This window comes from Dermacentor andersoni, chromosome 2 (genome assembly GCF_023375885.2).
Source record: "Dermacentor andersoni chromosome 2, qqDerAnde1_hic_scaffold, whole genome shotgun sequence".
Classification (NCBI taxonomy): domain Eukaryota; kingdom Metazoa; phylum Arthropoda; class Arachnida; order Ixodida; family Ixodidae; genus Dermacentor; species Dermacentor andersoni.
In genome coordinates, this window is record NC_092815.1 from 177,483,663 (window position 1) to 177,510,818 (window position 27,156).

General features: G+C 49.1%; 3 protein-coding genes across 3 annotated transcripts in view; 1 reads left to right on the forward strand and 2 right to left on the reverse strand.

The window, feature by feature from the left end:
• Positions 1–27,156, reverse strand: part of Ptr (patched domain-containing protein) — a 118,867-nt gene that overhangs the window by 72,644 nt on the left and 19,067 nt on the right. The gene's annotated exons all lie outside the window — the stretch shown is intronic.
• Positions 9,218–12,614, forward strand: LOC140216183 (uncharacterized). Its single transcript, XM_072286596.1, has 5 exons — positions 9,218–9,634; positions 9,698–9,806; positions 10,020–10,137; positions 10,501–10,907; positions 11,303–12,614. Exons 1-5 carry the CDS (start codon positions 9,369–9,371, stop codon positions 11,549–11,551), a joined length of 1,149 nt encoding a protein of 382 aa, XP_072142697.1. The 5' UTR covers positions 9,218–9,368; the 3' UTR covers positions 11,552–12,614.
• Positions 12,610–15,548, reverse strand: LOC140216182 (putative nuclease HARBI1). Its single transcript, XM_072286595.1, has 3 exons — positions 14,780–15,548; positions 14,548–14,689; positions 12,610–14,035 (listed from the first exon to the last, which is right to left on the reverse strand). Exons 1-3 carry the CDS (start codon positions 15,323–15,325, stop codon positions 13,536–13,538), a joined length of 1,188 nt encoding a protein of 395 aa, XP_072142696.1. The 5' UTR covers positions 15,326–15,548; the 3' UTR covers positions 12,610–13,535.

The following is a 27,156-nucleotide window of genomic DNA, read 5'->3' on the forward strand; positions in this document are numbered from 1 at the left end:
TAATGCTAGCCCGGACTATACCCGAGATGCACAGAAAATGCCTTGAGCTCGGTTCGGCTTGCACTCCTGCGCTACTGCACATCTTCATAGAGTGGAGGCTCACGGAGACCCTGCGGAAGGAACTAAAACACGTGACGTGGGTGCTTCTAGCTGTGCCTTTCTCCTTCAGCGTCTACGTGCGTCTGCGCGAGCCGAAGCGAGACAAACGGTTATGAGGAACAAAGACAATAGTGATCAACTTAAACGCCGTATTAAGTGTTAGTGACAAAAGAAACTTGCGCCAACCGTGGTGAAGTATTGGCTTTGGCATTGCGTGCTAAGTGCGTGGGCACGGCATCGAATCCCAGCTGCGGCGGCCGCATATCAATGTGCGCGAAATGCAGAAAACGCCCGTTGATCGTGCATTAGGTGCACGTTTAAAAATTCATCGACGATTAAGATACTCTCCATTGCGAGATTTGAGCGCAGGTCTATACGTGTTTTCATTTCGCGATATATTGCCTGGCGCGGACAATATGCCGCGTGCGGCACGTTGCAAACGGAGCGAAGTGGGGCGCGACTTCCTCGCTCATCTGGAGAACGCGAGAGGCAGCGCATGGATGACGCGTGGGCGCGATTCACAGCAGCCGCCGCACTACGCATTTCTGCTCACGCTTTCGCCGTACCCTCCTCCTCCGCAATTCCCGCCTCATGGTCCCGCTGCACCGTCCTCCTCCGCTTTCCTCCTCGCGTCTTTCATCCCCCACTGCGCTCCGCGTTCACTCATTCACTCTTCGCTGTGTTTGTTGGCTCGGTTACGCCGACGCTCGCCGAAGGTACGGGTGCCTAAGCGATGCGCTCTAAAATATGTGATTCAATGATCTTTAGAAAGCCTACCGATGATATTCCTAAAATTGAGTTCTCGTAAACAGTTTCGACAACTTTCGGTTCGGCGCTATACCTTAAAACGCTGCGACGCTTTATAGGAATCATTCATCACTGTTCATAGAGAAATATGACAGAAAAATTCATATAGCACAAGCACTCTCAAAAGTATGCCAAAGCAGTGAACTTGTAACGTACCGTATAGCACCACTGACTCCCCTTTAACACTCCCGGCTAGACAGTGTGAATCAGCTTGCAACAACTCTCGCAAGGCCAGATGAGCTTCCGAGCAGTGTCACTTTGCGGCCCCATCCCTGCGCTCAATTGGACAGCAACCAGCTCAAATAAGCACCCTTTTACACTTGCATTCACATGTATGTAGATTCTATTAATAGTCAAGCGGGCATAATGTCACCTGTCTAGCTATAAAAGCCGTAGTGGTTGTAGGACACAGTCATTTGTATTGCGCGACTTTATCCTTACTTATTATTTTCCAAAGCACCTTCGTCTGCGGTTTATTTCACGTTTCAGCGCTTGTCCGTGTATCTCTCTTGTGTAGTTCGTGTCGTTTCGCGCTGTCGATAGTTTCACTGTGGGAGGAATTCAGAATAGCGTGTGATTAACAGTCGCTCGTTCCCACAGCATTGCGGAATGGATTGAGCAAGCCGTTTATAGCTCATTTGTGTTGCCTTCTGCACGGGGGTACGCCAGTAACAATTCGGCAGAGTACGCAGAAAAAAAAGAGTCATCAACTCCATATCGGCAAGGACGCTGGCAACAGCCGCTGCTTGAATGGCAGACACAAAACAAACTCGGCGCGCAGTACAAGAGTTATTCAAAGAGTTGCGCGAAGCAGGCGCCTACAGCTGATCCCATGTGGAACTGCAGAGCGCAGCGCCGCTGCGCGGTGGGGTTCGCAATTTGGGATTCGCAATGTCAGCGTTCCAGGAAAGGGCATTGGACACGCATGCGAGAGACAACTCTAGTGAGAGAGAGCAAGGATGAGAGGCTGCCATAGTAATGAACTGCGCGCGCGCGCTCTAGACGGCGAAGCGTGTCCTCTGTGTCCTTGAAGCAGGACGCCGCGGACCGCGAGGAGGCGATCGAGCGTTGCGCGAGCATCAGCACGGCCCGCGGGCACAACTGGCGCTTGTTGTTTATTTGTGCGGCAGTCGTATTGCTCGTCGCGCGATTATATTTTTAGACGCACGCGTCGAGTGACGACACGCGCCTCTGCGACGGTGCAATAAACTGCGGGCGTGAATTACGGAAAATATTCCGTCGTCTCCAATCCTTCGAAAAAGTATCGCGCTCGATTGCCGCTGCCTACAGGGAGGCATGTTACATAGTTGTGACGGTCGTCCGAAGCCTGCCGAAGACGACGGGTACGACTCAGACGAGTTAGGAAATCGAACCTGTAAGAATCGCCGAACTAATCCTTAATAAAGCTAGTTCACAGAGAGAACTGTAATTATTGATGTCGCCTTCCTTTAGGCTTTTGAACACACGATAGGAACGTGTACCCAACACACGGCAAGGGAGGTTTTTGTGTTTGTTTGTTTGAATGTTTGCATTTTGCCCCCGTCTCACTATACTCACATGGGCTTTTCCCCGTGTAAAAAGCGCCAGAAGAGCCGGAAAATCAGGCACTTGGTATGTGATGTGCAGAAGACAGTAGTAATTGAGGCCATGCATAGAATGGACTCACAGAAGCGCTTTCATTTGTTCGTGGGCGCTAAGTTTGCTTCTCTGTTCACGAGAGGGAAGGAAAGTAAACGAAAAGAAAATGCACGCCAGTGGCGGGGATCTTAATACAAAAACGCGTCGCACTGATCCCATGCGGCGCTCTCGTGTATATATCTCCGCATCATCCGGGTGGCAACGAGTATAATTTCAAACAACGAACAACGCGCTTATCATAAATAATCACTCAGGTATGGGACCGCGGGGTACGTGTTAATCCGAACGAATGTACCGTCCCGCGTGAGAGTTTGCGCGAGGAGTGGCCGATCGCACAATGAGTCAACGAGCACGGAAAGCCGCTCAGTTGGCAGATTAACGAGATATAAGGCCACCACGTCGGGAGCATCGTCATCCAAGGTTGAACACGTGACGCACGCGGCCCTTTGAACAATGTGGGAAAGGCCCGCGTGCGCACGCCAGCCAACAAAGGGGCCAGGGAGGGAACAAACGCGACAGAAACAAGCTCGCTGTCTCAGCGTAATTACGTTTACACCAAAAGGAGACAGCCATTATCGTCAATTTCTTCTTTCTTTCATATTCTGTGCTTTGAATAAACAAGTGCCCGTAGGTGAAGAGAGTAAGTAACACGCAGACAGCGTTTGTTTAAGGCAATCCTGCTGACATCCCCAACGACCGCCGTAATTGACACGGGGACGTGCATTGGAAGAGTGACCAGGGCAGTGGTCGTCGAGGACGATCGTCACACGCGCACGGGTGTACGCTACTTATTCCGCTCACAAATCGAGTCACTTTAAACCAGAAAGTGAACAAAGACGTCGTCTTGAAAAGCATTTTGGTGTAAGCAGACAAGGACGAGAAGAAGATGTAGCAAACGCCACGGCGCGCTAGCTAACGTCAACACGGTCAGAGTATGCGCACCGCATTGTCTACGCGTCTCGCCTTCGTTATCAGCTGTTTGCGCTAAAGTGCTTTCCAGGTACGCTTACCAGCATGACCAACGCACAGCGCCACCAAACACGTCATCGCGACGACGAACTGGGACGCACCTCGATAGTTCTTTTCGGGTTTCCCCCTGCAATGTAGCGTTTCCGATCGAGCTTGTTGAGAGGTTCCTTTTGCGCAGAAAACGACCTCCACCGCCCAAAAGAGAGCCTTAGCTGGTTTCATTATTATGATTATTACTATTGCTCTCTTCATACTGTGTCAGTTGTGCTGTAGTCATGTGCACAACGAGGCAGCGTGCCAAGTACCAAGTTGAAACGCTACCAACTGGAGTCTGCGCGGGCAAGCCTGCAATCCGCACAGAGCGCTACCACCTATAGCTTCTGGGGGCGAATGGGCTAAGCTACTTACAGACGTCGAAACACAATGCATTCCGTTCTTCGCTCCTCCTTTGTAGAATTGTGTTGCGGACGTCGCGCCACAGAAGCTTACAAGCGGCGCATGCGCACCCGCCCCTGCGGCATAACTGCGGCGCGTGTAGCAGCTCATGCCCGAGAGGCGTCGACACCTCCCTTCGCCGAACCCTCAAATTTTCCTCGAGAGAAACGTCGGACCGCACGACGTCTAGGGGGCACCGCCCTCCGGAACGAATTCTTCGAAAGCCATTACACGTGCCCGAATCTGTATACAGACAGCCCAGAATGCGTGTCCGTGCCTCCCCGGTTTTTGTGTTCTACGTTTTGTTATAGGTTGTTTTTCTTGGCAATATAGCGTTTCCGGTCGAGCCTGTAGCGAGGTCGCGACCACCGCAAACCGTCGTCACACTTTCACATTCTATATTTATCTTCCCTGGCTTCTCTCTTCATGGCAACCCCTCTCCCACGTTCGCCCTTCTTTTGGCGTATCAAGCCTTTCTCGGTCATGTCGGCTATAGCGTATGTCGATTCCTCTCCCCTTCCTCCGCTCGCGGTAGGTCAACAGCGGACGGGCACTGTCTGACGTAACGCGCCGCACAGGTGAAGTGCGTCATCGTGAAGCGCCTTCCTCGAGAAGCGCCAGCGCGCTTATACCAGATGAACAAGCAACTTGTAGCAAAGGCATTCATTCGAAACACGGTACACGCAGCGATATCGCGCCTGTTTTTATTGCGCTCTTTGAGTACACGCGTCTACTCACTGTAGTAAAAACTAATCGCTCATCATCATCCTTGCGTTCTTTTCATCGCGTTAGAATGAACCACACGGAGCCGCCGAAAAAACTGACAAGAACCACACGAGTAAGGAGCCGGCAGCGCATTACCTCGTTAGAGTCAGCTGCGAAACCGAAAGGGGATGGTGCACTCTGATACTTGTCGAGTATAAAGCCCTAACTGAGGATTACGTTTTGTTTTTAATGCTATTAGCATTATTTGGGAACTTTCCCCAGTTTGCGGTAAGTCGGTACCTATCTGTGTATGTATGTCCACGCCTAAGCTCCTTCCCGCTAGCTTGATTCATTGAGCTGTCCCTGGTCTAATGGGTAGAACATCTGGCTGCTGTTTCGAGGGAATTGGGTTGAAAACCAACCGTTGGTCATGCTTGAGCCACTGGGTATATATGTGGTGCTCTTCACTGAACCTCTTTGGCGCCAAATTGGGTCGCTGGACAAGTGCCGCTCTTCAGTGACCCTCTTCCACGTAAACTTGGGTCACTATGTGCTGCCCTTTAATTTGAAGCCAACTTTGGCAAGGTATGTGCCACCGGGTATGTGGCCTCTCTTCAATGAACCTCTTCAATGCCAGCTTGGGTCACTGGGTGTGGATCACTGGGTACGCGCCGCCTTTCATAATAACCATGTGACAAAACATATTGTTGCGTGCGGAGAGGCATAAACAACGAACCGACTACAATGTATTTGAGCAGTGCAGCCAGAGAAAAAGATGTTAGAGAAAAAATTGGTTAGAGCATCGCGCGCGTGATGCGAAGACGTGGGATCGTTCCCCCAACTGCGGCAAGTTGCGTTTCATCCACTTTCATTGCCATTAATTTATCATTTCTTTGATTCAGTTATTAAGTACAAGTAATTTCCCCTGTATTGTCCTTGGTGTCCTTGTCTTCTCGTGATATGATTCATAAGAATCGGGCCTATCGGTTAACCTTCTTTATTGTCGTTCAAAGGGCAGTGAACGCACTTTTGTGCTTTTTGACAGCGACGTGCCGGTGTGAACGTCTGTCGCTACGTGGCGCCAGTCGCGCGCGTGAGCTTAGCGCGAGCGCATTCACCCAACGCCCACCTGTTGATTCACTAGGCTTTTGATTCCCCCCTCTGTAACTCTCTCTCTCTCTCTCTCTCACCTTTGTATTCCCCTGTTCTGGTCCCTCAGCGTAGCGTAGCTAACACGACGCCCCCCTCCTCTTTTTTCCCTCCTGTGCTTCCCCTACTCTTTGTTTGTTTGTTTGTTACTTGTAGTTGTGTAGTTCACGCGCGCCTCCTCTTTCAAGATTATGCGAAGGGAAACAACACCGTCCGTAGAAGTACTTGTCCGCTCTATCTTTCATTCTTCTCTCCCCCCCCCCCCCCCCCCACACACACACACTTTTTTTTTTTTTGTGCAGCGAGTCCACTGACTGAGGCCATCACTACTGTGCGTGTTATGCAGCAAGGCAAACGTAATATTAGTCTCAAGGCAACTGCCATTACGAGAACAGCGTCTGTCGTCCTTCTGCGAAATTCGCTGCACCTTTGCGCTTCAATTCACTGGTCATACCAGCTTGCAAATAACACCGCAAAAGGGAAGTATATGTGTATATATATAAAAACAGGACGATGTGGTGGGGGGGGGGGGGGGGGGGGCAGAACAAGATTTATTCGTGGAAACTGGTTCACTAGCGCTAAACACTTGTGGCTGCATGGCGCCAGCAGCAGACTGTTGTGGGAGAACCAGTGGCATAGCTTGGCCGCTCGCCATTGACGTCACAGTGCGAGGAAACGAGAAGGGGCACTTAGACGCCGAACAAGGTCATGGCGCGATGACGTCAATTCAGGAGGACTTCTGCTTCTTGTCCGCGAATGGAAACAAGAAATTGCCGTCTTTAAAGCAAGAAAGATAAAAAGAAGAAAATACCCTATTCCACACTACAGTCGCAGCGTATTGCCTACATACACTCGATGATGCGAATTTTCTTGTTCCTTCATTTAATTTATACATATAAGCTAGGCGAGCGCTTGTGCATGCTCACGAGTTCTGGTTCTTTTCTCTTGAATGTTCTGTATCGCTCGTGTTCCCATCTTTTCTTTATCTTTCATTTCTTGGATTTAACCATACGTTATGCAACCACAACTGAAGGCCTTGAAGGCAGTGCTTCGCTCCAGTGCGCAGGCTGCGACATATGTGTAACGTTAATGACGAAAGTTTGAGACGACGCGAAGCCGACCGCCAGGAGACGAAAATGATGGCGTTTGCTCGGCAACAGTCGCACAGGTTGTGAGCGAAGCGCACGTTAGGAAAGCACATTCTGAGGCGTATTGGCTGCCGAAGTTGAAAAGAAAAGAAATAGGTGCCAGACGACTGCGAGAGAAAAGACACCCGGATAACACCACGGCACAAAATCAGTGTTTGCTGCATCAGAATGCCCCCCCCCCCCCCCCCCCACGGGCCTATATGTATGCTGATTGCAAAAGCGCGCTGAGGCGCTCGTCTCGTTCTCCTATATCTATGCGCGCCTTTCATAGGCGCTTGATGCTTGCTATGCGAGCGCATGCAGCTGAGGTCTGCAGCTACGAACGACCACAGTGCTTGTCTGCGTGCGTTCGGTGTCGTTAAAGACAGAGCGGACTGTGCAGCAGGCCCGTGGGTGCCCTCGCACGGACTCGGCATCGAGATTGGTATAGCGCTCGGGTCTTATGGCAAGCATGCTGTTCAGGTCCGGCTGGCGCCGCACTTCGCCACCTTGGGTCGACGCCTATACTCGACCATGTGGAAGAACTGGAGGAAACGTGGATGTTCACTCCGGGGAACGAGGAGACAGAAAAAGAATTCCCCTACTCTTCAATTTCAGTTACAGGTACACAGACTTCTCGAAAGGCTATATCGCCTCGACCGCAAGTCCTCACTGACAAAGCCAGAGCTGGATGGTGTTGGACTGCTAAGCACGAGGTCGCGGGCGCGAATCCCGGCCGTGCGGCCGCATTTCGATGGGGGCGAAATGCGAAAACACCAGTGTACTTGGATTTAGGTGCACGTTATTATGGTGGATCCACACGACGGACGAAATCAGTCTTTTTCGCGACGGACTGCGCATCACGTGACTATGCGTCACGGATTTGTGCCGTCCGCGCGTCGTCCGCGACCCCCACGGACGGAAAATGCCGAGCTATTTTTCGCATCCGGATTTTGGGGGTCGAATGCTGCGGATTTAGCCTAGCATGCTATACAGTCTGGCAACAAGCGCGGCTTTGGGATCTTTCTGAAACAGCTTCATCGCTGCTTGGACCATTCGTGTCCAATTCGGACAAAACGACAGCCATTGCGGCCAACCGTCGTTTCCTTTTGATCTCCATTTTCATTCAGAGTGAAAACACCTATGACAAAGTTTTTGTTACACCGATGGCGCCATCTAGAGTGAGTAGAAACAAGCAACTATATTAACTTACCGCCATTGAGATCCGCCCGGGCCGCCGCAACATCTTTGAGGCCACGTTCAGCCAATACAGCCACTCTAAGCCTACACGCCGAGAATCTGAGTATCGCTTTCGGAAACGGTGTCCACTCATCACGAATACATTGCTGTCGAAGCTTCTGGACACAAATTTAAACCAAATTCAATCCTCAGTTAGAAAGTTACGGGCCGCACAGTGGACGACGACGACTTGACAGGTTCGAGGCGGACGGCAGTCGCTTCGGACGTAGCCGCCATCTTTATTTTTCCGGCGCGGTCGTCTACTCAGTACGTCCGTCGTCTGGGGTGCGATTTTGTAGAAATGACTTTTTTCATGCCAATGCCTTCTCGCGTGACGTCACCGATTTTGGAAATTGTGTGTACGTAGGCACGACGTTTTCTTGGATCGTCCAATCAGAAGCTCCCTTCATTGGCCGGATGTTTCTTTCGTATTCTCTTCTCTTTTTCCGGGACTGTATAGCAAATTTGTTTTGTAAAACGGCACTTAATAAAAGCGGACTTCCATGCTGCGTAAAGCAAATTCATTTTGTTACAGTACAACGCAAAAGCTGCCGCAGTCCAAAGAAATGCAAACGCAAGTGCTCTATTTTTGAAGTCGTAGCCACATAGTAGTCGGATGTGCATCCAATCCATGCCGTTGAGCGCAAGCAAAATGGCAGCCTTTGTTTACCTGTGAACAGCTGACAGCCCCTAGCGTGTCTGTCTGAACAGCTGACAGCCCCTTGCGTGCCCGTAATTGCGGCCCCGCCCCCGTCAGATACTGATTGAGGTGAGTAATTATTGCTCGTGTAGTGCTTGCATTGTCGTGTGGTTTTCGCTGCATGTCTGACGTGTGATAATTTCTTCTTTAGGAAGAGCCAAGAAGAATTATCCGTAGCCCCCGAGGTGAAACTTTGCAACATAGTGGATCGAGAACTGTCAAGGCATTTTCCATAGGGCACCGCCATGACATAACGATAGCTTCCTTAAAGTTATCGCTGCATCGGTAATACTTCCTGCACTGATACGCTCCGAGAAAGAAGCTGCTACAACATTAAATGTGAGTAGTGACTTCACCTTTTTTTACATTAGTGGTATAAAAAGGCAGAAATAAGTCGTAGTGAGCACTTTATGCAGGCGCTTAGCTTAGACAGAATGTTTGCCTCTAAATTTCTTACTGTGCTGCGGGCCGGCTGAAATTCCCAATTTGACAAAGAGAAAATGGCAGCAAAAGGGCCGCGGGTGTCCAAAGAGCAGGCGGCTATTCTCGTGCAGTTCATCGAGCAGCACCCATACCTGGCGAGAGCTTCTACAGAGTTCTCGCCACGTATGACTGCTGCTCGAAAAAACGAACTGTGGGAGGAGGTGGCGGCGGTGCTTAACGCACAGGGGCCAGCCGTAAAGGCCACCAGCCGTTGGCGGAACCATTGGGCCAAGATGGCCCATAAAGCGAAAAAAGAAGCGGCCAGGGCCGCGAGCGAGAAGAGGTGAGCTTCTAATGATGCTGACAGTAACGTAGTTCCACGTTGTCGTTGTTGCCGTGTTTGCAGGGCTACTGGAGGTGGCAAAGTGGGTGGCGTGGACGGCCGCGTCCTCGACGTCCTTATGAGGACAGGAGGGGTCCTTGTTTCCCCCCCTGAGTACTTCCCCGATAGCGAGGTGCGTACATTGGATTTAAAAAAGTGTTGTTTGTGTGACCTGCTGTGACCTCACAAATTTTCAGCATTACATTGGAACACAATATTGCAAAATTTTTAAGCCCTTTTTTTTGTGCAAGTGACAATATAGGTTATGTACTCTGAGCAGCAACTTGTGTACATGATGCGCATTGCACACACTGCTCGCAATGTCTGAACACTACTCTGATTGCAGGACGAGGCAAGTTCAGAGGAAGCTGCAGGGCCCAGCGGTTCCCGCAGAAATCTACCAGCGACAACTGCTTTCGTGGTGTCGGGCCCTGCAGCTGTTGCTGGGCCAAGTGGCCTTACACGTAAGGCAGTGACCTAGCTTTTGTAGTAGCATTGTTGTTTGCAGTTGCTGTATGATCTTGCTATGAAGTAAAGTACGTCACTCTGCTGTTATTACCTTTGTGTCCAACATCCAGCTCTCATTCATGAAGGAGAAATGCAAGACTACAAATGACTTGATGTTGTAATAGAGATTCCTTGTGCTTCTTATGGGTTACTGCTACCAGCAACTTTCTGTGGCATCTTTTGCTCTAACTACCTGTTTTGTGTATCATTATTGTAGCTATGCAGCTATAATGACATTTCAAAGTGACTGGTTAGGACAATCAATCTGTGTAGGTCGGATAACAGTGAATGAGCAGTCTTTGCTTTTGCCTTGCATGAAGAGCCACCGGCTACGCCCCAGGTGCTGCGGCCTACGCCCCAGGTGCTGCAGCCTACCCCCCAGGTGCTGCGGCCTACCACCCAGGTGCCGCGGCCTACCACCCAGGTGCCGCAGCCAACCCCGCAGGTGCCGCAGCCAACCCCGCAGGTGCCGCAGCCAACCCCGCAGGTGCCGCAGCCAACCCCGCAGGTGCCGCAGCCAACCCCGCAGGTGCCACAGCCTACCCCCCAGGTGCCGCAGCCTACCCCTCGAGAGCCACGGGCACCCCGTAGACAGCCCAGGCAGCAGGAACTTGATGGTGCTGTGATGACGGCTACTGCCGCATACGTTCGCCAGAGCCAGTTGGAGGAAGCCAGAGTTCAAGAGGACACTCGCTTCCGCCAACAACTGCTGGAACAAAACCGGCAGGTATGTGCAAGGCCACAGATGTATATTTTTCTGCGTATGAAATTGATGAGCATATGACCTCTCTAAAAATTATATTAATCAGTGAACAAGCATAATGTATACGTGTAGTCCTGTGGTGATATCTTGTACACATTCGCGTGATATAACATGTGTAAATATCTACGCAATTATGTGGCAAAAAGAAAAAAGTGGCGTTGAATTCAAGGAAGCAGGTATAGCAATGTAACACTTCTTAATGGAATGCGACGGCACAAGTTTGATGGGCCAGAAAGATATTTCCAGTGTTTGAATATACAATGACAAGACAATAGCCTGCAAATGGGGATGAATGCAACACACAAAGGCCCTGTTACTGAGCTTCTGTAATTAAACTAATTACACATCTTTGCTAACAGCACCACGAGGCCCACCTGCAGAGCCTGCGGCAGCACCACGAGGCCCACATGGAGAGCCTGCGGCACCTCGGGGAGGAGGTGGCGGCAATGCGGGAAGTGGAGTCTCAGCGCCTCGAAGTGCAGCGGCAACGCCTCGAAGTGGCGCGTCGGTCGCACGAGACCAACGAGCGCCTGCTTCAGCTGCTGCTGGCTGCACTGGGGCATGGTGGCAGCCAAGCCCCTCCCCCCTCTCAGGCCCCACATAATTAAAGGTAGCATAGGCAAGGAATTTGTAACTTATCTTAAAATTTGCTGATGTATTAATGATATGAAGGGCAAATATTGCTAGTTTGCAAATAAATAATTGCTGAAGTCACCCTTTAATGCAACCATAAGTAGCATAGCCGTTGCAGCATGAATTTTTTCTTCAAGGTTTACTTCAGCCATAAGAGCGTGCACACCATCAGGCTCACCTGCAAAAGTGCCTGTAGGCCTGGTGTGTGTGGGCATTCCGACTGTGGCACTGCAATTTTGAGGTGCCTAGTTATTGTCATGTCAATTTAAGCACGACGCCACACTGCAAGTGTTCTACAATTTAATCCTTGTCATCGAATGGTGAAATTTTCAGGCCTTACTATAATGTCGAAAGCAACCTGTCAATATACACAGTAAAAAAGAAAAAAGTTATGAAAATTCCTTGCCTATGCTCCTTCTTTTCATTTGTAATGTTTATTTTTTGTTTGTTGCATATGCATATTTGTTTGTGTCACTACGTACTGAGCTGGAATGTCTCTTTTCTTGCACATCTGTCTCATTATCAAACAATTTGTTGTCATTCAGTAATCTTTCAGGTTGTGATACATTGTATTTTAGCCCTTGTGGTGCAATTTGTGTGTAATATTTATGCAGTTTGTCTTACTGAATATCATAATATGGTGCTATGGCTCTTTCACTTTGAGCACCACAACAGCATGTTCCTTTCACATGTAGTGATGTACCTATACATTTCGCTGTGATAAATATTCGGTTGGCATGTGATTTAAGCACCTGCTCATTTCTGTTGCTGGTGCAGTTTAAGCCAGTTGTTATTACTGTGTACTTGTGCAGTGTACAACAGTTTTCTTAAACGATGCATGCCGTTACCTGTGATATATTATGATGCAAGAACAATGTGATCCGATATTTATTCCAACATGTCTGTGATATGTTGCATAATGTCTCTACTACTGAGTACTCATGATTCTCACACTTCTTCAATGTAGAGACTGTCGCATGTGATGTGTACATAAACAAGTGTATGTTGAAGGCTGAAATACAGAAAGGTGCAGTTTTCCTCTAGTGCTTTTATTTACACATCGCAACCACATTTCTAGTGCTAGCTTGCACTGTACAAATATTACTGTTTAACATTGCTGAGTTCTGCTATATACAAGTGAGGTCACTTTGTTGAAATCTGTCAACTGCTCGTGCGTGCACACACTTCGCGGGAGCCACAGCGTTTGACATGTCGGATGACCAGTTGGACGGCATTTTCGTCACTCGAAAGGAACTTTGCCGTTGTTGCGAGACAAAATGGTGGAGGACCTAGAAGCTGCGCGTGCAACAGCACGTTCCATGGAGCGGAAGGTGTGACGTGCACTGTACATCTTGGCTTCTGTGAGCTTCTCTGTGCTAGTAGAAAGTGAGGAGACAGGCGCTTATGTCCATCAATGCGTAAGGGGATACGAGTAAGAATCAGGCTACATGCATCTAGATGACGACAGCAGCAACAAGCAAATTGTGGCAGACACTTTGAATATGCACTTATTTTTAGCTTGCTTTCAATCTCATGTGTCACCTCTAACGATACTGTTTTACTTACTATAAGTGCAGGCTTTACATAACCCTTCACTACACAACTTTTATGTACCCACCGTGGTTGCTCAGTGGCTATGGTGTTAGGCTGCTGAGCACGAGGGATTGAATCCCGGCCGCATTTCGAAAACACCCGTGTACTTAGATTTAGGTGCACGTCAAAGAACCCCAGGTGGTCGAAATTTCCGGAGCCCTCCACTACGGCGTGCCTCATAATCGGAAAGTGGTTTTGGCACGTAAAACCCCATAATTTAATTTTTTTAACAACTTTTACATTTCTCAACAAATCATGAATGCTTTGCATTACGCAGACATCAACTACAACTTAGCACGGGAAATGTATCTGCAATTTCACAGCATGAAATGCACAATGCAATTACTTAAAACTGTGTGCATGCACCTAACGATGCTGACGCTGCTGTTGACGTCGCAGCTGCCGCCGCACGCTCCTCAAATAACGCATGTGCTGCGCACGGGTTGTGCCAAACATGCCAATGACATTGTCGCGAACAGCCCGCCCTCTCAAGTAGTGCATTCTAGAGCCCGTGTTACGGGGCAGACTGTGTGGCGTGGGGTCGCCGTTATTGTCAAGCTCACTACTACTACTGCTGCTGCTGCTGTCGTCATCACTGTCATCGCCTGACTCGTCGCCTTCAGAAAGGCGAAGGTTGTGCAACACAGCACATGCCGCGACAATGTTGGCTGCACGTTCCGGCTCGTAGAGGAGGGTGCGATATCGCTGAAGACAGCGGAAACGGCTCTTTAAGAGCCCAATGCACCTCTCCACTACGGAACGCATGGCGGCATGTGCTGTGTTGTACTGCCCCTCGGCTGTGTGCACTGGAGGATGGCCAGGAACCGGGGTCAGGAGCCACGGCTCCAAGGGGTAGCCACTGTCACCTGCACAAAGATGGAAATAGTACATTGAGTACTCCGCTGACGAGAGGCAAGTTGTCAACTGAGGAAAGCTACAGCATCATTCAACAAAGGTAGACTTCAGGGTTGCAAGTCCCAAGTAAAAGCATGAGTTGAGCATGTCCATACCCGTCACAAACTCTTAACCAATTTACAAGTGTACGCGGTGCCTGCCACAAACAAGAAATCAACACTTGTTGGTGCTATCAATGACAGTAGTAGCAGTAATGTGTGTTCATTTCTTCTGCTTCTGGCAGTCACTGGGTGCAGAAAGCACTAATACGTGTTGCTTTCGTCAGCTCCTCGCAGACACATAATGTGCTTGTAACTTAACACTTCGAACATTGCCAATGGTGGCAGTCAATGTCTTAATTTTCTTTTTTTACTCCGGAATTACTGATGTTCTTGTGGTTTGGTTAAAAGTTTGGGTTGGAGCGGACACGGCGTTCTGCGCTGCTGAAGCGTGACTGCGCCAAAAAAAAATGTTTTTTTCTCACCGAGGAGGTATTCCCCGGCATTCACGATGCGCCCCGCTTGGAACCGCCGGCGCAACCATGTCGTCCGCCAGACAAAAGCGTCGTGGTCCGACCCCGGTCGCATAGGGTCCAAGGCCAAGATTTTCATGTCCGCGTCGCAGATCTGAGGTAAAACGTAAACCAGAGAAAGTGCCCGTTGGCAAGAGCAACGTAACTTTCAAAAAGGATCGCAGAAAACGTGAGTTTTACTTACGAACATGCAGTTGAGGGCGTAGTATCCCTTGCGGCACATGAACACAGCCTTGCGCTCACCCTTGGGTGCGATGATGGCTATGAGGCTGCCGTCTACGCATCCGATGACGCCGGGGATAACGCCGCGCCGAAGGAAACCCTCCTTCACGGCTGCCTTTTCCTCGGCTGTCTTTGGAAAATGGACCCACTTGTTGCGGGCCCCTGCGTTCACGACAGCCTCTGCCACACGTCGCACGCACTCGCTCACCGTCGACTGCGACACACGGATCGTCTCCTCGCTCCCAACGGACGCTTGGAAGCTCCCGGTAGCAAAGAAGCGCAGCGCACACAACACTTTCCGCTCCACCGACAGTCCCGTCGCTCGCTCAGCTTCTAGTTCCCCCGCCAGTTCCTCGCACAACAACCGCACCGTTCCCTTCGAGAGGCGAAAACGCCGTCGAAAATGGTCATCCGGCATGTCAAACGCGTCGTCTGGCTCTCCCTGTTCACGCCGGCGACGGCGAAGAGCCACGGCCATAGCGATCAGAGGGGCGGCCATTTTTTTCATGCCTTCGGAAACGACCCTGCCTCAGGCCGTTCCAAAAATCCGTGCCTTTTGCTCCGCATAATGAGTGCCTCAACGTCACGATGACGATTACAGTTTTTGCGGGTTCCTGACGTCGCGTGATTGACAGACAAAATGGGCGCGGCCCGGTCATTTTCGACCAATGGCTGCTCAGTGATGGCGGCAAAAGGCATGGAAAAAGTAATAGAATTGCTACAAAATCGCACCCCTGGATGCGCTTCGCAGCCGGACGGGCGGCGGAATAAGCGTCCGCGGCACAGATTTGCGCGGAGCCGTCCGTCGTGTGGATACACCAAAGAACCCCAGGTGGTCCCCCGCTACGATGTGCCTCAATAATCAGATCATGGTTTTGGCACGCAAAACCTCATAATTTAATTTCAAAGCCGGAGCTGGAGCTGCGATTGGACATGATGCTCCAAAATGATAAGCATATTACCATTCGGTCAGCGCGCTACAACCGTTGTGGTTGACACAAGGCATGCGGAACGCGCGTACGCTGTTCACGGTCGAGCGCTTTCGTGGATACACTCCCCGCCTGTACGGTTGCGTAATACTCAGCGTGACGTCTCACTTGAACTGTACGGGCATTCTGCGAGTCGCGCTCGAGAGTGTTTGCGACGCGAAATAAACGGCGACCGCGGAGGTATGCGCCATTCTTTTCATCGCATACCGATTCCGCTGGCTCGGCCAATATCGGTGCGCGCGCTGAAAGCGACACCTGAAAGGTGGTGGATTGAGAATGCGATCGCCGGTATCGTTGCACGCGAGTGCCAAACCTGCGAAACAAGGACGCCTGGCTTGCGATGAAAACATTTTGCGAGTGTCCGTCGTCGGGGCAACAACAAATCGTTGCCCTTAAAAACACGTGTATTCCTTATCGAAACGTTGGCCACGTGTAGGCTGAGGACCCTCATGTCTACAACTTCCCGCCTCCAACTTCTTGTGAACATCCGTCTTGCGGAGCTTTATAGCAATCATTCGAATATTGCACCATGCCAACGCGGGTTGTGAGCGGGTTTGTGCGTCTCTCTGCACCATCTTTGTGAGTTTGCGCACAGCACGATAGCCGTCGCGAAGAGTCAACCGTTTTCGAGACTACAGCAGTTCACAGTGCACTTAAGCTGACCATTAAGACCTGGCTTCTTCTTTCGTTTCATTTCTTTAAGAGGGAAGCACCGCTCTGGAGAAGCATACGGTCTTGAAGCAAGTTAGGGGTCGGAATATACCACGTGACAACTACGGGAAGCAACAGCCGGGCCTCGCGATAAACCATTGTATGCTTGCTGCACAGAAATAGCGCCAGAAATAGCGCTCGCGATCATCACGGCTCCGTCTTTCGCTCTCTCTCTCTCTCTCTCTCTCTCTCTCTCTCTCTCTCTCTTTGCTGCTTATGCGATTCGTGCGCCCGAAATTGGCCTCGTTTCCCTTTCTTGCGCACCGTGGTGCAACGTCAGCGGCCCATTGCGCAACAGGTAAGTCCGCTTCACTTCGTTTGCTGCTTCTGCTGCTGTTGTCGTTGGCGATGCCATTGTTGCTGCTGCTATTCTCTACTCCTCGCAATGCTTGGCTGACGTCGTACACTTCTTCAGCGCTCCTCAGTCTCGTTGTCACAAAGCCCGCCTCGCGCTACCGACAAGCTTCAGCTTTCCCGCGGTACAGTGTACTGCGATGTGAGCCCGAATAAGGCAGCGATTAATTTCTCTCTCACCCCGGGGATGGCGCGGCGCACGGACCATTGACAATGAAAGTAGTGAACAAAAGAAAGAGAGAGAGAAAGCTTTTCATTGAAAAGAAGGGGTTTATCCAGGATATATTCGCCTACGTGCTACCCAGCCGGAAATGAGACGGAGGGCAAAAATGCCCTATATATGTGGAAGACGGCGCGCTTCCTCCCGACTTTCCTCCCTTGCGTGCGAATGACTTGAGCCGGGATCGGCGACTCACTCTCGCAATCTTTCACTTGCACGTACAGCATACGGCGAGCGGCGACGATATTATCGCCCTTGGGCTTCACACGGAACCTCACGGCGACGGCGACGCCGATGGCAGAAATGCGTCTGGAGTGTCCATATAGTTCCATGTATAGTGTCCATATACCTTCGTTTATATAGTGTCCATATAGCTTCGCAATAAAATAAATTATTTTCGCACAATATCTTCCCGCTTATATATATATACATTTTACGTACCCGCTGTGGTGGTCAAGGGGCAGTGACGCTGCGCTGCTAAGCCCGAGAGCGAGGAATCGAATCCCAGACGCGGCGGCCGCATTTCGATGGGGACGAAATTCTAAACACGCCCGTGTACCATGCATTGGGTGCACGCGAAAGAACCTCAGGTGGTCAAAATTAATCCGGAGTCCCCCACTATACGGCGTGCCTCATATTCATATCGTGGTTTTGGCACGTAAAACTCTAATATATTTTCTTCCTTTTCTTTTCTTTTTATTTCTCTTGTATCAGTCTGTTTTCCTCCGAGTCCTACACAACGTCCGGTTTTCTCTTCTCGATCGACGCGTAAACATATCCTTTCAAATTTCTGCCATCCTCAGTCTCGTGCGCGGCGTTCCCAAAGCAGCCAAATTCCAGCGACATGTTCCCAAAACCCTGCCGTTGTGGCAGAGGGCAAGATGTGCTCGTCGCACGTGAAACGCTCGTTTTGCGTTCGGGCACCCGGACTCGGCGAGGCTCTCTGTCCTGGACAGAATAACCGCGACGACCGCTGCACACAAAGCCTGAAGCTGGTCAACAGTCATTCGGAGCGGCTCAGGCGTGTCCTCAATGACTCGCGTGGCTTTCACGCACACTGACCCTTTTCTGCCCGTCTCTATGCGCCGCGTGCAATACGCGACGGCTCGATAAGCGCGCCTCCATGGCTTATACTATACAATGGATAACTTCCTGGCCGTGGCCGGGCATGATAACATTGTTCGAGAAATGCCTGTACTGAGAGTATCAACGCTGTATCTTAGATTGGGACTGCATCGCCTCGCTCTCAGCGAACACCTTTATTAAGGAAGCGTGGCACCATTGAATCGCTAATTGAATGCAGCGATTCTGGCACTCGGGTGGCAGTATACGGGAAAGTGCCACGATACAGTGCAGCATGCATGCTTTGGGACACCACTAGAAAGATGAGCATTCCCGACTGAATTTTATCCACTTATATGGAGTTGTATATCTGCTGCTTATCTCCAGCCGTGTACGTTGTGACGTCCGACTCCGGTGTGGTGCAAAATTTCCCCTATTTCCCCCTGTAGATCATTGCGCAAATTACGACACGTGCAAAGCTCCCTTATGATATACTGCCTGTGCGATGGTGGCCATAGAACTAATGCTTGCACAGAGGCCAGTGTGGTTTGTGTCGTCACAGAGGACCAGTGCGGCCAGCACAAGCCGCACATAAGCCTGTGCCATAGGGATGCAGCTGGCAGGGATGCAGCTGAGTGCGATGGTGGCCATAGAACTACTGCTTGCACAGAGGCCAGTGTGGCTTGTGTCGTCACAGAGGACCAGTGTGGCCAGCACAAGCCGCATATAAGCCTGTGCCACAGGGATGCAGCCGCACAACATGGAACGAGTACACTGTAGGAGTTTCACGCCATGCATATCACAGGTGGTACAGCCGCATAGGCGTATCGCAGGATACGGAGGAAGACGAGCTCGCCGGGGCAGTTTCGCGGCAGCTCAGTTGGCATGGAAGTACACGCACAATGCAGACCATGCCTCCACCCTTCTGCTTTTTTTTCTTTTTCTTTTTTGATGCTGGTGGGTCGGCCCCCTTCACTAAACTGCGGAAAGTCAAACGACCTTTGCTTGCTTGTACTTCCATGCCCAAATGTTTTGTTCACTGTATTCTGCGAGTGCATTCACGTTGCTAAGCTGCTGCTTATGTCTGGTAACACTGAATTAAATGCAGGGCCACCAAAGGAAGATCCTGCTGGCAAGCAATACGGCCAGCTTCTTGCTCTCGTGAAATCGCTGCACTAAAAAGTTGATAAAAAACATGATGAACTCGTGAGCGCCCTTAATGAGCTGAGAGAGGCTCAGCAATCACTTGAGCAGCGTATTTCCAACATAGTCAGCAGGCTTCTCACAGATGAAACTAGGTTATCACCGGCCGAAATCCCAGTCGGACAAAGCTCTGCAACCAAAGTAGTCGAAACACCGTTGGAACACCGTTCCCGCAGGGTTAGCCTTATATGTCACGGCATTACTAACACAGCAGCGCGAACATGGGCTCACTCACTCTGAAGACAAGATTGTTTCCCTTCTGAATGGTGCTATGAACCTAAGCCTTAAACAGCAGTGACGATTGGTTAGATTACGGCAAATCTTGTGGAAAGTAATTTTGAATCCGTTATAATAAGCTCTACATCGAGAAAAAGTGTTACGTTTACTGTTCAGCTACCAGCTGTGTTTACGTCCTTGAGTATGGTAATGATTCCGTTATGACGGATGCATCACCTACATCTACGTCGGCTTCTTACAATCGGTCGTTATCCCACCTAAAAGCCCCGGCCGCTACTCACCGTGGCGTATTTTTTATTATTATTATTATTATTGACGGATATTAGAAGCATTGTTAATAAACGTGAAGCTATGTCATCAATCTTGGACGCATGCTCTGCCGATGTGGTTTTACTTACTGAAACCTGGTTATCGTCAAGAATTGACAGCTCAAAACTTTTCTAATTTGAAAAAAAAACTACGTGAGCTGTCGCTGTGATCGCTCTGACAAACCTGGTGCTGTCGTGCTTATTGCTGTAGCCGATAAGCTTGCATCGCACATTATTGTAACCAACTCAGATTTGGAATTTAGTTGTGTTTGCATTTCATTAAATCACACACAAAAAATTTTTTTTGCGCATGCATAAGCTTCCACCCACCAAATGTTGCTTCAGATTTCAGTGAAAAATTACATGACATGCTTAATAACCTGGTTTTTCAGTACCCGATCTCACCATTATTTCGCTTGGGTGACTTCAATGTGCCCCAACTTAACTGGTCTAGACATGTCACGGTTGTACCTGAAACATTACCTGGTGTTTCATCTTTTGCTCCCTTGTGCTTGGACTTCAACTTCACTCAGATCGTCTCCAAACCTACTAGAATTGGTTCTACATCGGCTAACATTCTTAATCTCATCTTAACAACAGCACCTGGTCTCGTACACTCGATTTCATACATACCTGTTTTAAGTGACCACAGCCTTATTCATTTCATTATAACAACCTGCAACACGCGTCAGCCATCGAGGTTCTCCACAAAGAAGTTCACAGATTACAAAAAGAGAGATTAGGAGATTATGTTCCAGTTAATAAGAACCTTGAATTATTTCCGGATGGCTGCATTGGTACATTTTTGGATTGTAGTGGAAGAAAACTGGATTTCATTTAAAAATCTAGTTATCTTCTAGTTATGTTCTAATTAGCGTCTGTTATTTACTCATCACATTGCAGAAGCTCTAGATCGAGGCTCTGTTCATCATGGTATGTTTCTGGACTTTTCTAAGGCTTTCGACAAAGTACATAATTGACTACAACTACTAAAAATCAGCACTTCGAATACTGATCCGAACATCCTCAAATGGATCAAATGCTTATTTATCTAACCGCACACATTATGTTATCGCTAATAATTACGCTTCCTCTCTTTGTTCTGTTCAACCTGGCGCCCATCAAGGTTCCGTATTAGGTCCAATACCATTTCCTGATCTATATAACTGATCTTCCAGATCATATTAACTCTAGCGTAAAGCTATTTGCAGATGACTGCGTTATCTATCGCGACATAAATAACCCTAATGATACACTTGTCCTTCAATCTGATCTAAGCAATGTTTCTGGATGGTGCAGTAAATGGTTAACGACCCTCACCGTCAGTAAATGCGAGTACATGACATTTTCGCGAAGCACTAATACAACAATATCTTCGGAATACAGAATTAATGACATCGCACTGGAGCGCGTGGCTGCATACGAATATCTCGGTGTTCACGTATCTGTTGGCTTGTCACGGCACACTCACATTGACTACATCATAATTAATGCCAATGGCACTCTCGGAAAAATTCCGACGGTATATTTTCCGAGCTCCACAGCGTTTAAGAAATAACACTTTATCAAACGTTCGTTCGTCCGAACTTCGAATACCTACGCATGTGCATGCAGTCTGGGACCCGGCTCGCCGCATTCTCATTTAATCCATGGAATCTCTTCAGAATCGATCAGCCCGTTTTATTTTTATATTATATCGAACTATTCCCGTACCGCCAGTGTCTCGCAGAGGAAATTGTCACCCAACCTTCAAACTCTGTGCAACATTCCGCGCGTTTGTTTATTCCGCAAAGCGTTCCATCATCATCATCATCATCATCATCATCATCATCATCATCATCATCATCAGCCTAGTTCATCATCATCATCATCATCAGCCTGATTACGCCCACTGTAGGGCAAAGGCCTCTCCCATACTTCTCCAACTACCCCGGTCATGTACTAATTGTGGCCATGTTGTCCCTGAAAACGTCTTAATGTCATCCGCCCACCTAACTTTCTGCCGCCCCCTGCTACGCTTCCCTTCCCTTGGAATCCAGTCCGTAACCCTTAATGACCATCGGTTATCTTCCCTCCTCATTACATGTCCGGCCCATGCCCATTTCTTTTTCTTGATTTCAACTAAGATGTCATTTACCCGCGTTTGTTCCCTCACCCAATCTGCTCTTTTCTTATCCCTTAACGTTACACCTATCATTCTTCTTTCCATAGCTCGTTGCGTCGTCCTCAATTTCAGCAGAACCCTTTTCGTAAGCCTCCAGGTTTCTGCCCCGTAGGTGAGTACTGGTAAGACACAGCTGTTATACACTTTCCTCTTGAGGGATAGCGGCAACCTGCTGTTCATGATTTGAGAATGCCTGCCAAACGCACCCCAGCCCATTCTTATTCTTCTGGTTATTTCAGTCTCATGATCCGGATCCGTGGTCACTACCTGCCCTAAGTAGATGTATTCCCTTACCACTTCCAGTGCCTCGCTAGCTATCGTAAACTGCTGTTCTCTTCCGAGACTGTTAAACATTACTTTAGTTATCTGTAGATTAATTTTCAGACCCACCCACGCTTTGCCTTTCAAGGTCAGTGAGCATGCATTGCAATTGGTCTCCCGAGTTACTAAGCAAGGCAATATCATCAGCGAATCGCAAGTTGCTAAGGTATTCTCCATCAACTTTTATCCCCAATTCTTCCCACTCCAGGTCTCTAAATACCTCCTGTAAACATGCTGTGAATAGCATTGGAGATATCGTATCTCCCTGTCTGACGCCTTTCTTTATTGGGATTTTGTTGCTTTCTTTGTGGAGGATTACGGTGGCTGTGGAACCGCTGTAGATATCTTCCAGTATCTTTACATATGGCTCATCTACACCTTGATTCCGTAGTGCCTTCATGACTGCTGAGGTTTCGACTGAATCAAATGTTTTTTCGTAATCAATGAAGGCTATATATAAGGGTTGGTTATATTCCGCACATTTCTCTATCACCTGATTGATAGTGTGAATATGGTCTATTGTTGAGTAGCCTTTACGGAATCCTGCCTGGTCCTTTGATTGACAGAAATCTAAGGTATTCCTGATTCTATTTGCGATTACCTTAGTAAATACTTTGTAGGCAACGGACAGTAAGCTGATCGGTCTATAATTTTTCAAGTCTTTGGCGTCCCCTTTCTTATGGATTAGGATTATGTTAGCGTTCTTCCAAGATTCCGGTACGTTCGAGGTCATGAGGCATTGTGTATATAGGGCGGCCAATCTTTCTAGGACAGTGTTCCCATCATCCTTCAACAAATCTGCTGTTACCTGATCCTCCCCAGCTGCCTTCCCCCTTTGCATAGCTCCCAAGGCATTCTTTACCTCTTCCGGTGTTACTTGTTGGATGTCAAATTCCTCCAGACTATTTTCTCTTCCATTATCGTCTTTGGTGCCACTGGTACTGTACAAATCTCTATAGAACTCCTCAGCCACTTGAACTATCTCATCCATATTAGTAACAATATTGCCGGCTTTGTCTCTTAACGCACACATTTGATTCTTGCCTATTCCTAGTTTCTTTTTCACTGCTTTTAGGCTTCCTCCGTTCCTGAGAGCCTGTTCAATTCTATCCATATTATAGTTCCTTATGTCCGCTGTCTTACGCTTGTTGATTAACTTAGAAAGTTCTGCCAGTTCTATTCTAGCTGTAGGGTTAGAGGCTTTCATACATTGGCGTTTCTTGATCAGATCTTTCGTCTCCTGCGATAGCTTACTGGTTTCCTGTTTAACGGCGTTACCACCGACTTCTATTGCGCACTCCTTAGTGATGCCCATAAGATTGTCGTTCATTGCTTCAACACTATGGTCCTCTTCCTGGGTTAAAGCCGAATATCTGTTCTGTAGCTTGACCCGGAATTCCTCTAGTTTCCCTCTTACCGCTAACTCATTGATTGGCTTCTTATGTACCAGTTTCCTCCGTTCCCTCCTCAAGTCAAGGCTAATTCGAGTTCTTATCATCCTATGGTCACTGCAGCTCACCTTGCCGAGCACGTCTACATATTGTATGATGCCAGGGTTCGCGCAGAGTATGAAGTCGATTTCATTTCTAGTCTCACCATTCGGGCTCCTCCACGTCCACTTTCGGCTAACCCGCTTGCGGAAAAAGGTATTCATTATCCGCATATTATTCTGTTCTGCAAACTCTACTAATAACTCTCCTCTGCTATTCCTAGAGCCTATGCCATATTCCCCCACTGACTTGTCTCCGGCCTGCTTCTTGCTTACCCTGGCATTGAAATCGCCCATCAGTATACTGTATTTTGTTTTGACTTTACCCATCGCCGATTCCACGTCTTCATAGAAGCTTTCGACTTCCTGGTCATCATGACTAGATGTAGGGCCGTAGACCTGTGCAACCTTCATTTTGTACCTCTTATTAAGTTTCACAACAAGACATGCCACCCTCTCGTTAATGCTGTAGAATTCCTGTATGTTACCAGCTATGTTCTTATTAATCAGGAATCAGACTCCTAGTTCTCGTCTCTCTGCTAAGCCCCGGTAGCACAGGACGTGCCCGCTTTTTAGCACTGTATATGCTTCTTTTGGCCTCCTAACTTCACTGAGCCCTATTATATCCCATTTACTGCCATCTAATTCCTCCAATAGCACTGCTAGACTCGCCTCACTAGATAACGTTATAGCGTTAAACGTTGCCAGGTTCATATTCCAATGGCCGCCTGTCCGCTCATCACCGCTCATTAAATCAGCAACTCTCTTCTCACTCAGCCAGTGCACGTATCGTCCTGCGTCGAACATATCAATAAAGTAGCTGCTCTTCGTTGTCCAACTGACATTTTCCTGCATTCTTTTATGCCAACAACCTCTGTTCTGAGTGGAGCCACCTCTCCTCTTCTATCGCCACCATAACCGACGCATCGTCATTCAAGAATGCTGTAACCGATTATCCTTTCGTAGTACTCGAATTTCTGTGCGTTTAATTTAGTTTTTGTTTTTATTTGCTGTTGTTTATGCTTGTCTATCTTATTCGTTTCCTTTCTTTTTCAACTTATAACTGATTGTTTTTAAGTCATGTACCCGCCCCCTCTGTAACGCCTATTGCGCCCTTATGGTATGATAATAAATAAATAAATAAATAAATAAATAAATAAATAATATAATTTACCCATACAGAGCGCATCGCCATGTAAAACATGCTCAGAAAAACCCGCGTTCCGTGGGCTTGGTAGAGAGAGAGAGAGAGAGAGAGAGAGAGAGAGAGAGAGAGATAATGTTTAATGGCAGAAAGGTGGAGAGGTCGGCCTGAGTGAAGTGCCTCTAGCCTGCTACTCCACGCTGGGGAAGGGGTTTGGGGAATAATAGAGGTGGGATGAGAAGAGGAAAGAGGGTGGTGGTACGGCAAATACGATGAGGGCTGCACATCATACTGTATCTGTGCCTTGTGTACGTGTACACTTCACACCACAGCACAGTCATCTTAGCGAGCAGAGTTAGAAGTTACTGCAATGTAGCCAGGAGACTGTCTATAGCGTTCATAATTTTAACCGCTGTTAGCGCCACTGGCGTATTTAAAGCGGACAGTAGCAGCTGCAGGGCGGCGATTATTTGTCGCAGCAGGGTTTTGATAACAGAGTTCGATGGTGCCATCTGAGTGCACTGTCCTTGCTCGCGCTGACAGTCTAGGCCCGTGTGCGCGGCGGCAAGCGTGGCCATACATTCTTGGTAAATATAGTGACAACGGGTCAGCTGACTCGCGCTTTGCTCTGAACTCCTCCCCGTGGGCAGTGCCGAACACATCGGCTTAGTCGCGTTCGTTGTCGACTGTCGAACGCCGTCCGAGACGACGAAGAGTTTCACTCCATTTTTCCTTCGGCCACTCTTTGGGACTCGAGTTCATGCGTTCGACGAGTCAGTGCCACGTACGTATACGTTCATGCTGCTGCTGTTGCTGCGAATCTCTTTCTTTCTCTCGCTTGCTCTCTCTCTCTCACTCTCTCTTTATCAGCGGTTTGTCCCAGAGGTGGGTTATTTCGCCGAGATCGTCCCCCAAGTGTCAGCGTCGCGACACGGATACACGCGAAAGAGTGCGTGCGCGCTACTATACATCGCGGTCGCAACGCGACCGCCGCCGCTAAAGCCTCGGGGCCGAGCGAGGCTTCCTGGCGGAGTGGCGCGAGGGGGGGGGGGGGGTGAAACCAGTTTCACGCGCCGTCGCTGCCGACGGGCGAAAGTGGCCCGCGTCGGTGAGCGGAGCAGCCAGCTGGCGGGCTGGCGCACGCCGAGACGTTGACGTCGTCGACGACGCTGTGGCGCGGGACGACGCGACGGGCGCAGTGCGTCGTCGACATCAGAGAGCGGGAAAAAAATTCCGCAGCCTTGTGGGCACTGGTCTGTCTCGCGATCTGTCTCACACTATCGAGGCAGTTGAAGCGAATCGCGTATTGGAACGTAAACGAAGCTTGTTTTTTCTTTTGTTCGACCCGCCGCGGTGGCTCGGCGGCTGTGGTGCCGCGCTGATAAGCACGAGGTCGCGGGATCGAATTCCGGCCGCGTTTAGATGGGCGCGAAATGAAAAAAAAAAAAAAAACTATAGAGAAAGAAAGAAGTAAACAAACAAACAAGAAACGCCGGTGTCCCGTCCATTGGAGGCACGCTAAGGATTCCCATGGTGGCCAAAATTATCCTGGAGTCCCCCACTACGGCGTGCCTCATAATCAAGTTGATGCTTTGGCATGCAACTGAAACCCCAGAATTCAATTCAATACCTTCCTCAGTGACATTTTCTGCGGTGAGTAAACGTGACAGCCGTCTGTCATCAGTACGAACTGAGACGCTTTGCCCCCTGCAATTAGGAGAAAGCTGGGTCGTATTGCAGACGAGACGTAAACGTGACAAGAAAACTTCATGAAATAAGCTTTCATAGCTATGGCTGTCAAGAGAGAGAGAGAGAGAGAGAGAGAATTCTTTGTGTTAGGGTGCGACATCTTCATCGTAGGGTGGAGACCTTAGATCGGGGCCCCATTGGCTCGCGCCACTCCGCGTGCCCGTTGGATCAGCCGTCGCTGCTCCTGCCTGCAGCTCTCGTGTCAAATATTTCAGCGCGTACCAGGTGGACTGGGTGGAGTTCGCATGCCCGGTCCTATAGCGCATGTCGGTAGCCCCCCCCCCCCCCCCCCGCCCCCTTCTCTTGACTGATTCAAGGATCCGGGGCTCCACTCAAATCTTGAATTAGCCTCTCCCTGCCATTGCGCATGGTTGCCATAAAAGAGAAG

What these genes read in the sequence shown, in the direction of transcription:
- LOC140216183 (XM_072286596.1), top strand. Translation starts at nt 9,369, where the DNA reads ATGGCAGCAAAAGGGCCGCGGGTGTCCAAAGAGCAGGCGGCTATTCTC. An exon ending in AGGGCCGCGAGCGAGAAGAG is followed by an intron (nt 9,635 to 9,697) that starts GTGAGCTTCTAA and finishes CCGTGTTTGCAG; the next exon opens with GGCTACTGGAGGTGGCAAAG. An exon ending in TGCTGGAACAAAACCGGCAG is followed by an intron (nt 10,908 to 11,302) that starts GTATGTGCAAGG and finishes CTTTGCTAACAG; the next exon opens with CACCACGAGGCCCACCTGCA.
- LOC140216182 (XM_072286595.1), bottom strand. Translation starts at nt 15,325, where the DNA reads ATGAAAAAAATGGCCGCCCCTCTGATCGCTATGGCCGTGGCTCTTCGC. An exon ending in ACGCCCTCAACTGCATGTTC is followed by an intron (nt 14,690 to 14,779) that starts GTAAGTAAAACT and finishes GTTTTACCTCAG; the next exon opens with ATCTGCGACGCGGACATGAA. An exon ending in TGCCGGGGAATACCTCCTCG is followed by an intron (nt 14,036 to 14,547) that starts GTGAGAAAAAAA and finishes ATCTTTGTGCAG; the next exon opens with GTGACAGTGGCTACCCCTTG.